Below are 13,724 nucleotides of genomic sequence, written 5' to 3'. Positions count from 1 at the left end.
GATTTATTGTTGCCATCCTAGATAAAAAAAGAAAAGGTTGTGTGGTATATGGAATTGGTGTAGTCTTCCATTCCAAATCTAATACTAGTATTATGTATCAAAAAAAATATTTCAATTTGGAATTAAATTATAATTTTAAATCTCATAATTTCATAATTTGAATCCTATATCTAAAATAGATAAATTGAAATTTCAAATATTTATAAACTAGATATCTTTACTATACACACTGGCCACTGCACATAAAAATAGAACACATTATACATAAAATATACACACTGTACACACATATATAAACACACATTGAAATGTGTGTGCACAAATTCTTCAATTCAGTTTTATATCAATTACTTAATTCTATGCACCAGCATATTCTCTCATTCATAGCTTAGAAGATTTTTTCCTCGCTTCTGTTGAAGCTCTGTCTTTGCCATCATCCATTTCGTCAACTTTGTTGCTAGCGGTGTTGCTACACCAGAGATGTTAGTCATTTTATGTTTGGGCACAATACCCCAAATTCGAGAGCTCTATCAGAGCGTATCTCATCTTGCAGAAAGAGGATTAATCGACTCGCTTGATTATTTACTGTTCTTTCATTTTTGTAATTCAGTTTCAATTCCAGTATACTTAGTTTTAGTATTTCTTTCGGATTCTATACACATTTTCCAATAACATATGTTAATTTTCTTGCTAATGTCAAAATCGTTTGGAGTGGCTGCACCCAAACACAACAAATAGTTTTAGCACGACACCCGCCTATGACCAAAAAATTTATTTTACATGTTTGTCAGATCCCTTTATTCATTGGTAGATCTCTTCCGCAAAGTGTGCGTGAAACAAAAAATTGAAGCGTGTGCATTTGTAATAAAGTGCGTGCATTTGTTTTTCTGTGCAAAATTTAATTTAGGGTTATTTTATAAGTTATGTAAAGAAATACATAATAAAGTAGACAGAAAAATATGAAATGATATTGTTATTATTTTATTAGATAGTAATAATAAAGAGAATTTTTTTATTGGCAAGTGTGCACGAAACAAAAATAATGAAGTATGTGCAAGTTAAAAAAAAAAAACTTGTGTATAACAAAATAAAAGGTGGTATGAATGGAAGCATAATTGTCCTTCAGCAATTTGGACTCAACTGTAAATAAGGATAATCTGCAGAAAAAACACAAATTTGACTAAACTATCTTACTGGAAATACGTCAAACACAATTTTGTAGCACATCATGTAGGAAATAACCATAAATAAACTTTGAGATGTTTCCTTTGACACGAACTATGACAATAACAACTAGTATTCGTTAATGATCATGTATAGCAAGTAAAAAGTCATTCATTACAATTATATTAGTGTTCCGATTACTAATCACAACTATATCATTTCACTATTTTGTGAAAAATTCACGTTTCATTTTTATCAGTCTACTAATATCTTGAAATCAAATTCGAACTAATATCAACTAATAAATACGGGACATTAATAATACCAATAATAAGAGGTGATATGCTAAGAGCATCTCCAGTGGGCGGATGTCCCATTAGGATATCCACTAGGACATCCCAAAAACACCTCCTACCACGTCACTAGGACTTCCCATCCCACTGCCACGTCACTAGGACATCCCCTGCACAATCCGCCCTTCCCATCGCCCTTCCCACTAGGACATCCCGTAATAAAAAAAAATCATATATTTACAAATAAAACAATTTACATTTACGGAAATAAAATTTGACCGAGAATACGAACGGGAAAAATTAACAACTTCATCGGAAAAAACATACATGATTCGAAAAAAAAAATTACATACTAATAAAAAAAAACTTCATACATTATTCTCGCTATCACTTTCACTAGACATTCTAGATATACTTGAAATTAAAGATGTAGAGAGAGAAACTTGTTAACACAAGTGGTGCGAATGAAATAAAATTCAACGAGCCGTATATATAGAGTTAAAAAAAAATTAAAAACGGGACTTCCGACCGGACGTCCGACTGGACGCCACAATGGCGGACGTCCGACTGGACGCCACAATGGCGGACGTCCGCCCGCCCGTCGCGCCGACGTCCGAGGACACCCGACGTCCTCACGGGACGTCCGTATCCGACCTTCAACGCTCCAATGGCGGACGTCCCCAACGCCCTTCCGCACGTCCGACCCGACGTCCTACCGGAAGGCCGCCACTGGAGATGCTCTAAGCGACACTACTTGCGTCTTGTAGGCGACTATGCTGATGTGGTAGTGTCATCATTAATTTTTTTTAATTTATATTATCTTCGTTCCATGTTAATTGAGTCAATTTTCAATTTGGGAAGTTCCAAGTTAATTGAGTCATTTCTATTTTTAGCAAAAAGTAATTCTCACTTTTACTTTATTCTCTCTTCATCTCTCTTATTTTATTCTCTCTTACTTTTTCCACCATCCATTTAACACACTATTCTTAAACTCCGTGCCAAAAAGAAATGCCTCTATTAACAAGGAACGAATGGAGTATCCCTCAATATTTTCTCTCTCCTCACGTCATATATTTTATTCACTTAATGTTATTGCTTCCATCCTCTAATTCTCGTTCCTATCGCCGCCATTGCTGGAATATTTGCACTAGACCTTCTGAAGGCAGGTTTTTTCTTATCTTCTCATTCTTTTTAGATATTTTCGTCGTTATTTATCCTTTGCTGAAAACCCAAACGCGAGCTGGTAGTTGCAGATTGATCAAGTCGGAGAATCGAACGATTCCAGTGGACAATATCTTATGTCACCTACGCGTGTCCCTTGAGCGGATCCAGTAGACAAGCCTTACTGATCAACTTGATGTGTTCAACCTACTCTGACTTTGTCGGGTACGCGAACGGAGAAAACTTGAAGACTTTCGAAACCTTAACCCACAATACTATTACTATTACCTAGGTGAGAGAGCGATTAGGAGGAGCTTCCGTACACAGAGGAGGCTGGAGAGAGAAGAATCAGTGAGCCTACGGGAGGAAGCTGCAGTACTGTTGGTTGTCAAGAGAGAGGCAACAGAAAGGAGGAGGAAGGGAAAGCACGTGGTAACCCCTAGAAAGATTAAGAAATCAAGACCGGCGTCGATAGGAGTAAAGATCCGGGAAGTTGCTACTAATCCCTCCCAAGCGACTCATTATCAAGAGATAGAGCAGCACATCGGGGCATTTAGGAGGATAGAGGTCGATCTAAACCAAAAGTTGTTGGAGGCTATGGTCTATTTCGAAGACCCAAAGTTGAAGAGAAACTGTGTGGGAAGAGTTTCGGAGTCGAGGCCAGCACAATCTGGGAGGAAGATTCATTATCCATCTCTGCAAATGATGGGAGTCAAGGAGAAATTCCTTGGTTACATTAGAGGCATTGGTTTTGGCTGGTTGCTGGAACATGCACCCTGTGAGGTGCCACTGAACTTTGCGAAGGAATTCTTTACATCCTTTCACTTTGATTATACTACCGATTTAGACACGGAGTCCGTCTATTTCAGGGCATTCAATCAGGAGATGGCTATGACCCTCTGAGAGTAGTCATTGAGACTAGGGTTGCTATGTCCCGAGGCGGACGAGAGAGGGGATTGGTCTTTGCGGGAGATTGGCCAACCCAAATGTACTGAGGAGTTCAACACGAAGGAGGCGTGGGATTTGATAGGGACTAAAGGTGCAGACCCTTTCAAAACTAGTGTATCAATAGTGGAAGAGATAGCTGATCCTGTCCTTAGAATGACACATCTCTTTTTGGCCCACAACCTCCTTGGCCATTCGAATACTACTATCACCGCGATAGAGCTGTATTTCAAGTGGTGCATGCTCAAGGGAGTCAAAGTGCATTTAGGGTACTGGTAGGCTCACTCATGTCACAAAATAGCCCACCACCTCGTCCGCCACTTGTATGCCTACCGTTTACATGGGGCATATCTAATTAGACATGTGATGCCCAGTCTAACTACTCCCAAGTCCTTTATTGTTATGTGTGAGGATCCAGAATGGTTCGACACAGATTATTTAATCAGCATCGGCATCATCAAGAGGAAGGGGACGGTCCTGGTATTCTATGAAGCTGGGCAATCGGAGGAAGAAAGTGAGAAGGAGACAAGTGAAGAAGACAGCGAACCTGTGGTAACTAGAAAGGGGACGACTCCCTTTGAGGAGAGGCCACACCCTGCTAAGATGAGGCCGGAATCTTCTGAGAAGAAACCACACACAACTGAGGCGAGACCAGAAGCCACTGAGGAAAAGTGGCAAAGGATCACAGAGTTCATGATGAACATATTTGGCGAGGCAAATGATAAGCAAAGAGCATTTTTGGAACTCCAGAATGAAAATATGACCAAGGCTCTCTCTCTTATTGAGAGAATGACTGATCTGGCGGAGACAAACAACCAATCGCCCAGCAGCTGTTGTCCTCAGCCTCGACTTCAAAGGGGAGCCAGCCACAGGAAGCCAGCCCGGATACCACCCATGTTAGAACAATGAGAAAGAGGAAGGAACCTACCACCACCAGCCAACCACCTGTAGCAGCACCAACCTCATCATCGGCTAAGAGAGCCAAGATCGCCTAGGGTTTTGGCTCCTCAGGGAGCCAGAAGAAAAACTAAACTAAGACGAACCAAGTAAATTTTACCTTCGGTTTTAGTTTATGTTTTTGCTTGAGCATGCTCCTGTTTACTTGTATATATGCTTGTTTTTATGCCTTGTGTGACCTTCTCACACTTAGCCCATTGCTTGGTTTAAGTGTGAGAAGTTTGTTTGTTAATGCATTTTCTTTGTCTCTGTTTTGTTTGTCTTCTCCCACTTAGCTCGTTGCACAGTCTAAGTGTGAGAAGTCTTGTATATATATGTTTGTTTGTCCTCAGTAATATGTGTACTTCTCCCACTTAGCCCAATGTTTGGTGTAAGTATGAGAAGTTTGAGTTTTTCTTTACTCAAGCACTGACCACCCTGTTTTCCACTTCATCAAGTTCGCTTGAGGGCAAGCTGAAATGAAGTGGGAGGGGGGAAAAGTCAGTGTAGTCAGTTCTTGAAGCATGTTTAGGTAGAGTCTTTGTGTTTTAGATATGAACTGGTTTAAGAAAGTGAAGGCAGGATTCCCTTAGTAAGAGTGATTGAAGAAAAATTACATGTTGATTTGTGAGATTCCCTTCTTTAATAAATCAAAATCTGTTTGGATGAAGTGAGAACGATAGAAGTGCTTTAATCTAGATCTTCTGTGAAACCCTCTAAAATGTGAGTTAAAAGCCTAGAGTAAAACACTTTCTACTGATAGATGAATAGAGTGGCTACCATTGATGCTATGAGAATTGTGACAGAAGGCAGTAAGGACTAAAGGCATTAGGGAATAACCAGCTGAGCCTAAATTCTTTCGAACTATGACCAGCCTCATTATAAGGGCAACCACTAGAAGTACCTCAAAGCTCAAACACTTAACCTTTCTCTTGGAAACCAAAAGTTTTACCCACATGTGAACAGAAGGGATAGGGCTGAGGCAACTCACCAATTTGGGGTAGAAAGAATAGGTTGGCTGATCTGATAAAATATGAGAAAATATGTATCCAGGAAAACAAAAGAAGAAAGAAGAATGGATAAGCTTTTAAGCAAGAAGGGAAGGGCCTATGCAAACTTGACCCACAGAAATGAGAAACCTTAAAAAAGAACAAAAGGGCAGGACCATAAAACCTGACCTTGGAAAAAAAAGAGAGATAAAGGGTGTATGAAGCTAGAATGGCTAAGAAAAAAAGAGAGAAAAGAATATATGGGAAACAGTCAGAATAAGCAGGGAGGTCGTCCTGGTTCTTTCTCTAAGTTCACATGTTCACAGAATTTTTTGAGTTTGTTATCAGTTATGAACTTAGAACCCTTAGGACTTCCACATTATCTCACATAACACCTTGTTAGCCCCATTACAACCTGATCAAATACTTTAATGAATTGTCCTAAGTTGGTGATTCTCACAACATCAATGGTATGACAAAGAAAATGAGTGAATGGTCCTAACAATTCTGGTGAGAATTGAGTGACTGAGTAAATCCAACAGTTAGAGGAGAGAGACTATCTTGACAAACGGACAAGCATGATTAGGTAGAAGAGAGGTGGGAAAGAAATCTGACACTGTAGACAATTGTATTGACCTTAAGCTTGTGGGGACGATTGCCAAACAATATAAACCAGTTTTGTCTCTCTTTTCTATATGACAATGTGTTTAGTTAACTTATGTGTTTTTCCTTTCTAGGTCTTTTACATGTTTGCTTTTCTGTTTACAATGTTTTGAATAAGAACCATGCTTTGAAACTTGCCTCTTTTCGTTTTCTTTTCTTTCATGCTTGAGGACAAATATGGGTTAAGTGTGAGCAGTTTGATGAGGCTCGTTTCACGCATGTGTTCTGTCATAAAACTACATCAAATTCTGTGAACTAACGGCTAATTTTGAGCCAGGTGTGTATGAAAGTCCGCCATTTTCAGAAAACCAGTTGATCAACTGGGCGGACAAATGGATCAGGAGAAGGAGTCAAATTTGCTGCGCAAATGGATCAAGTTGGATCAGATGGCATGCAGCGGGAACACCCAATTAGAAGAATGATGCGTCACACAAGAAAGATCCCCAAGGTTAAAGGGTAAAGAATACTTTTCATCTTGACTGAACTCAGTAGAACTCTTCCTCTTCCTCTTGAACATGATGGTTCGTTTGTAAATATTCCTCTTTTTCTTCTTCAATGATTGATTTTTCGTCAAAATATGGAAGTTTCACCTCACTCATCATCTTGCTAATATCTTCGAGTCCTTTCTTGATCTCTTGCCATGACTTCTACAAGGACTTCATCGTGTTGTCCATTCTAATTTCTCTTCCTTGTTGTAGCCTCTCATCTCTTTGTCTTTCAATTTCTCATAATATGATTTCAAGTCCATGATAATTTTGCTCGGGTTCTTCATTGGTTGTGTATGCCCAGTGCCCATGTCGGTTGTCTCTAATATTGAAACGCATCCATTGTTGCGCTCTTTGCTCTCCATGGTTTACACAAAACATAGTTATGATACCATAGCACAGTTCATACTTCACTAGAACGAGTCACATAAATATTGTCCATTGATAGAATGGTTTTTGCACCCGTGTCGTTTGCACGTGTCCCTTCCTATTCAACAATATTTATAAGTTCCCACTTTCCAAAATACTACTCCCTCTGTCCCACTCAAGATGGCCACATCCTTGAGTGGCATGAGATTTTAGGAAATATGATTAGGTGGAATAAAGTAGAGAGGAAAAAAGTAGTTGAATATTTTAATGAGGAGAGAGGGGGTTATTTCCAAAATTGGAAAGTGGTCATCTTGATTGGGACAAACAAAAAAGGAAAGGTGACCATCTTGAATGGGACAGAGGGAGTATTAATTAGCATATGGTAAGTAAGGTGTTAAACCCACGGGGAATGGTAGCATATGTTATGTATTTCCACACTTAGATTTTTGGTTATGCCGCCACGCTCTAAATTGGGGGTAGAAACTGAACTACGAAATATAAGTAACACTTAAACTAATGTGGGAACTAAAGGTGCAAATAAGATACAATAAGAAGAAGACATATAAACTGGAACGCAGACTGGGCAATCTATAAGATGGACAACTTGGCAGAGAATATTTTCACTTGGCGAAAATAAGAACTCTTCGAAAATAAAAACAAAGCAGCATGTTACACGAATATTACTAAGTTCAGAAGCAAATGAACTAAGTTAAAATCTAAGGAAGATAAACTAAGTATTAGCTACTAAAGAATCCAGAAAGTAGGATTGTGACCCTTAAAAGTGGCTAAACTAATTGACTCCTGATATGGCTCGTTACAAGCATGGTTTTATAGGGGTTTATTACACTAATCAAGTTGATAATGTGCGAAAAAAGTGGTGCATTTAAGTGTGGAGGGGCTGGAAAAGTGTTGAAGAGGCGGAGTGCATGGATGACTTGATCAACTTGGAAATAAAGCAAGAAATGACCAAATCCGAGGGCAAGCTGATCAGTTCCGAACAAGCAAAGGAGCCTACCCAACCAGCGAGTTGATCAAGTGAGGTTCAACACACAAGATGATGAGTCATAAGAAAGAGAAAAGAAGAAGCCACCTCAGGGGCATTAATGTCAAGACAGGATGAGCTTAACCTAGGGATTTGAGCCAAAGCCATCCTATAAATAGTCGAGAGAAGACACATAAAAGGAGTTCGTTCTTTTTGTGAGAATTGAGTATCATCTCAGTCACGTCACAGTCCTTAGTTAAGCATGGAGCACGGGAGCTAGGAGTCATCGGAGCTGGTTTTTACTTCAACCTTCCTCTCTTCTTCCTTGATTCCTCATCAAGGAAGAAGAGACTTAGATCTGCCAAAGAAACCTTCATAGTTTGTTTTTCTTAAAGCCCTAAGGGTCAAACAATTGTTATTCAGTTTTAGTTCTTTGATTTTCCAATTCAGTTGTTCTTCCTGTTTTCTCTTAGCAGCTACTCCAGTATTTTTGTTGTTGATCGATCTTCTGAATCTGAAGTTTTGAAATTCTGTTTGTTTGGTTTATCGGATATCGTTTACGAAATGGAGTTTTCAGTGCAAGCTGATTGGAATCTGATGTTTTCTGTTCTCATTTTCTTCGTTAGTCTAGTTATGTTTTGATTTTGAAGTGAGTTCTGCGCAATTCAATGATTTATGTTTAGATCTTATGTTTTGGATGGAGTATGTGGTGCATGTCTGTTGGAATTTGGTGATTTCTGTGATAAATCTAGTTTAGGTTGCCTTCGTTGCTCTGTTTTCGATTTATCATAGTTAGATCTAAGTTTTTTCTCGTCAACTTGCATGAAATTAGGATAAACCTTTTAGATATGTTTCTCTTCCCCTAAATCGCATGATCCATGTTTGGATTTGTTTGTTTCTCACTTTGATGTCGTATGCTTTGTTTTCCTCTACCATGTGTGCTTGATTTGTTGCTCAGGGAAGAAGAAGGTCATAGTTCGTTCGGATTGTAGTCACTGTCACCCTTTTCGTTTTGCAGCTTTTGGTAGTGCGCAAGTTTTCTTTCAGTGGTCCTCGTTTGTTTTATGCTTGCATGTGTTTATATCTGAGTTGATCAATTTGAAGTTATGTTGTTTTCATTTTAGTAGTCTAGTTGATCGAGTTAGTTTACAACTTAAGTAATCTTAGTTTTAGTGAACCCACCAGTAGTGAAGCGTGGGAACAGCCAACCCCCACATATCTCATACACAACTCAACCCGCCTCTGTCCCTGTGGGATTCGACCCTTACTTCCCTTTACTAGTTAATAGTATTGTGGGTTAAGGTATTGAAGGCCTTTAGTCTCTAGGTTTGCGTAACCAATGACCCGATAGTTGCCAACTTGATCAGTTGCGTTGACTCGGCTTGCCTAAATCTGTTCCGCGAACTAGAGTGCTTTTGCAATCACTAAATGATTTAAAAACCTTCAACTCCTAAAAGCTAAACTAAATGGCTACCAAAAGTGAAAAGAAAGCATGTACTTGTTGTCTCATAAACCTTATTATCCAAGGTGTAAAACCAATGGATAAAAACCTACTACTAATGGATAAAGAACTTCTAAAAGCTGATCTTGGGCTCCTAATCCTACACTAAGGACCCGTTTTTGGAGAGGATCACCTACCTCATTTCCTGGTTTGTGAGTGTAGGAAATGGGGTAGGTGATCCTGTTGAAATATTATTAAACTTGATTTTGTAATGGAAATATCTAGATATTGTAGAATTGTCTAGAAATAAGCTTGAGAAAATATCTAGATATTTTAGTAGAAATATCTAGATATTTTAGGAGAATAATCTAGATTTTAGATATTATGTAAGAAATATCTAGATTTTTATAGATAAAAATCTAGATATTTAGAATATAAAATTATTAAGTAGATTCTAGAATATGAAGAGGACTCCTATAAATAGGAGTGAGTTGTAACATTTTAGATAAGTTGAGAAGTTGAGAGTTTGAGAAATAAAGAGTGTCTTGGTTTTCCCCACATCAACATCTCCTAAATCACTTCCCAAATATTCCACCCATTGTCCCCTCAAATATTTCCTCCAAAAATACTCCTCCAATATATTTCCTATATTCCAACAAAGTGGTACCAGAGCCATAAGTTCCTACCTATAGTATGGCTAACTTGCCATCGTTCCAAGTCCCCATGCTCAATAAGAGCAGTTTTGATAATTGGAGTATCAAGATGAAAGCATTATTGGTAGCCCACGATGTTTGGGAGATCGTGGAGAGTGGCTACAAGGAGCCGCAAGACGAGACCGATCTATCCCAACAACAAAGGGATAGATTGCGAGATGCGAGAAAGAGAGACAAGAAAGCTCTCTATCTGATCTACCAAGCTCTAGGGGACGACGATTTCGAGAAGATCTCAAGTGCAAGCACCGCCAAAGAAGCGTGGAAGAAGCTCCAAATCTCATGTATTGGTGCGGAGCGAGTAAAGAAGGTACGTCTTCAAACTTTAAGAGGATAATTTGAGACTTTACATATGAAAGAGTCCGAATCAATTTCGGATTATTTTTCAAGAGTCTTGGCGGTGTCAAATCAAATGAAAAGAAATGGTGAAAAATTGGAGGATGTTAGAATTATGGAAAAAATATTGTGTTCTCTAACTCCAAATTTTGAGCATATAGTAGTTACAATTGAAGAAACAAAAGATTTAGAGGAAATGAGTATCGATCACTTATTGGGATCGCTACAAGCATATGAGGAGAAACAAAAGAAGAAACAAGAAATTGTGGAGCAACTTTTAAAGTTGCAAGTGAGCCCAAAGGAGAAAGAAGAAAGTTCGGGCAATGGTGGTGGTCGCGGACAAAGACAAGATCGTGGTCGTGGCCGAGGATATGCTCGTGGACGTGGACGAGGATATTTTTTGAACTATGAAGAAAGAAAGGAGTTCCCAAATAAGGGTCGAGGAAGGAGTTCCCCACAGTCGAGGTACGATAAATCTTCAATAAAGTGTTACAATTGTCATAGATATGGGCACTATGCTTCCGAGTGCAGAGAAGCAAAATCAAAAGTTGAAGAGAAGGCTAATTACGTGGAGAATACAAATGAAGAAAATGGTTGTGTCCTTCTAGCTTATAAAGGAGAAGCTGGGAGAAAAGATGATACGTGGTACCTCGACACAGGAGCGAGCAATCATATGTGCGGGAACAGAAGCATGTTCGTGGAGCTTGATGAATCAGTAAGTGGTAACGTCTCCTTTGGTGATGAATCTAAAATTCCAGTTAAAGGGAAAGGCAAAATACTAATTCGTCTGAAGAATGGAGCTCATGATTTTATTTCTAACGTATATTACGTGCCCAATATGAAAAATAATATTTTGAGTCTTGGACAACTCTTAGAGAAAGGTTATAATATTCATATGAAGGATTATAGCCTTTCAATAAGAGATGGCAAAAATAATTTGATCGCCCAAGTGCCAATGTCCAAGAATAGAATGTTTTTATTAAATGTGCAAAATGATGTGGTGAAGTGTCTTCAAGTATGCTACAAAGATAAGTCTTGGTTGTGGCACCTTCGATTTGGGCACCTGAATTTTGGTAGCTTAAAATTGCTATCAAATAAAGAAATGGTACGAGGATTACCGCCCATCAAGCATCCCAATCAACTCTGTGAAGGATGCTTACTTGGGAAGCACTTCAGAAAGCCATTCCCAAAGGAGTCGAGTTCGAGAGCTCAGAAACCATTGGAGTTAATCCATGCAGATGTGTGTAGACCAATCAAGCCAAGCTCCCTCGGTAAAAATAATTATTTCCTACTATTTATCGATGATTTTTCAAGAAAAACGTGGGTATACTTCTTGAAGCAGAAATCAGAAGCATTTGACGCTTTCAAGAAGTTCAAGGCTGCCGTTGAGAAAGAAAGTGGTCTAGAGATCAAAGCAATGAGGACCGACCGAGGTGGAGAATTCACATCCGGAGAGTTTCAAGAATTTTGCAAAGAAAGAGGAATTCGGCGGCAATTAACGGTTCCAAGATCCCCCCAGCAGAATGGAGTGGTCGAACGAAAGAACAGGACTATCGTTGAGATGACTCGGAGTATGCTAAAGACGAAGAATTTGCCCAAGGAGTTATGGGCAGAAGCAGTGGCGTGCGCTGTATACCTGTCTAATCGGTCTCCAACCAGAAGTGTGTGGGGAATGACTCCTCAAGAAGCTTGGAGCGGAAGAAAACCAGGGATCGCACACTTGAGAGTGTTAGGGAGCAAAGCCTATGCACATGTACCAGATCAAACGAGGAGTAAACTCGATGACAAAAGCAAGCCATTCATCTTCATCGGGTACGACTCTAACACTGAAGGCTATAAGCTATATGATCCAACTTCACAGAAAACAATGATTAGCCGAGATGTGGAGTTCGATGAAGAAGGAGTATGGGATTTCGGCTCGGACAATGACACCACTTCCATACCTCCATTTGGAGATCCAAGAATAGACGAGCAAATAAGAAAGGAGCAACAAGAACAAACAACTCCACCTGCATCCCCTGCTACATCCGTTGGAGGCTCGCCGCCATCTTTCTTGAACGAAAGAGCCACACAACGCGCACGAAATTTGGCTGAAGTGTATGAAGACACTGAAAGGTTAGAAGATCTTACCTTATTCTGCTTATTTGCTGATTGTAAACCAGTCAACTATGAAGAAGCTGCAGAAAGTGAAAATTGGCGAGTCGCAATGGATGAAGAGATTAAGGCTATAGAGAAGAATGATACGTGGGAGTTGGTGACACTACCAAAGGGTCATAAGGCGATTGGAGTTAAGTGGGCGTATAAAATTAAGAAGAATTCCAATGGTGAAGTTGAAAGATATAAAGCAAGACTCGTCGCAAAAGGATATAGCCAAAGAGCCGGAATCGACTATGATGAGGTATTTGCTCCCGTTGCTCGCCTAGAAACTATTAGACTAATACTCTCTCTTGCAGCCCAAAATAGATGGAAGATCTATCAAATGGATGTAAAGTCGGCTTTCTTGAATGGATTTCTTGATAAAGAAGTCTACATCAAGCAACCTGATGGCTACGTGGTGAATGGCCAAGAAGATAAAGTTCTAAAGTTGAAGAAAGCCTTGTACGGGCTAAAGCAAGCACCAAGGGCATGGAATAGCAGGATCGACAAGTATCTTGAAGATAACGGCTTCACCAAATGCCCACATGAACATGCGCTCTATGTGAAAAGTAAAGGAAATGATGTCTTAATAGTGTGCTTGTATGTGGATGATCTCATTTTCACAGGAAACAATCTAAGCATGTTCGAGGAATTCAAGAAGGCCATGACTGACGAATTCGAGATGACGGACATTGGGCTGATGGCATACTACCTCGGTGTAGAAGTGAAGCAACTTGAAGATGGAGTATTCATCACACAAGAACACTATGCAAAGGAGATTCTGAAGAAATTCAAAATGGAGGATTGCAAGCCAATCAACACGCCGGTGGAATGCGGGGTCAAGCTATCTAAGAACGACAAAGGAGAAAAGGTGGATCCGACACTATACAAGAGCTTGGTTGGAAGCCTATGAAAAACTCGTATTTTAACTGTTTTATTGGGCGTTAAACGTGATGATAATTGGTGTTTAAATGCATATTAATTGAGTTTACGTCCATATTTCACTATAAAGGTGCTTTGATGAGTTTATCCAGTGTTTGAAGTTAAAATAGGTAAAAAAAGGGTCAAAATGAGCCAAACATTGACTGGGGTCTGCTTCAAACGTTAATCTTCC

The 13,724-nt window shown here is 39.4% G+C and overlaps 1 protein-coding gene across 1 annotated transcript; it reads left to right on the top strand.

Annotated features, from left to right (window-relative positions):
* Positions 1–10,121: 10,121 nt before the first annotated feature.
* On the top strand, positions 10,122–11,256 carry LOC121776854. Its single transcript, XM_042174011.1, has 3 exons — positions 10,122–10,448; positions 10,629–11,189; positions 11,233–11,256. The coding sequence occupies exons 1-3, from the start codon at positions 10,122–10,124 to the stop codon at positions 11,254–11,256; spliced, it is 912 nt and encodes a 303-aa protein (XP_042029945.1).
* The last annotated feature ends 2,468 nt before the right edge of the window (positions 11,257–13,724 follow it).

This window comes from Salvia splendens, chromosome 18, assembly GCF_004379255.2.
Source record: "Salvia splendens isolate huo1 chromosome 18, SspV2, whole genome shotgun sequence".
Taxonomy (NCBI): Eukaryota; Viridiplantae; Streptophyta; class Magnoliopsida; order Lamiales; family Lamiaceae; genus Salvia; species Salvia splendens.
The sequence above is the reverse complement of the archived record's forward strand: the minus strand, read 5'-3'. Positions and strand labels throughout refer to the sequence as shown.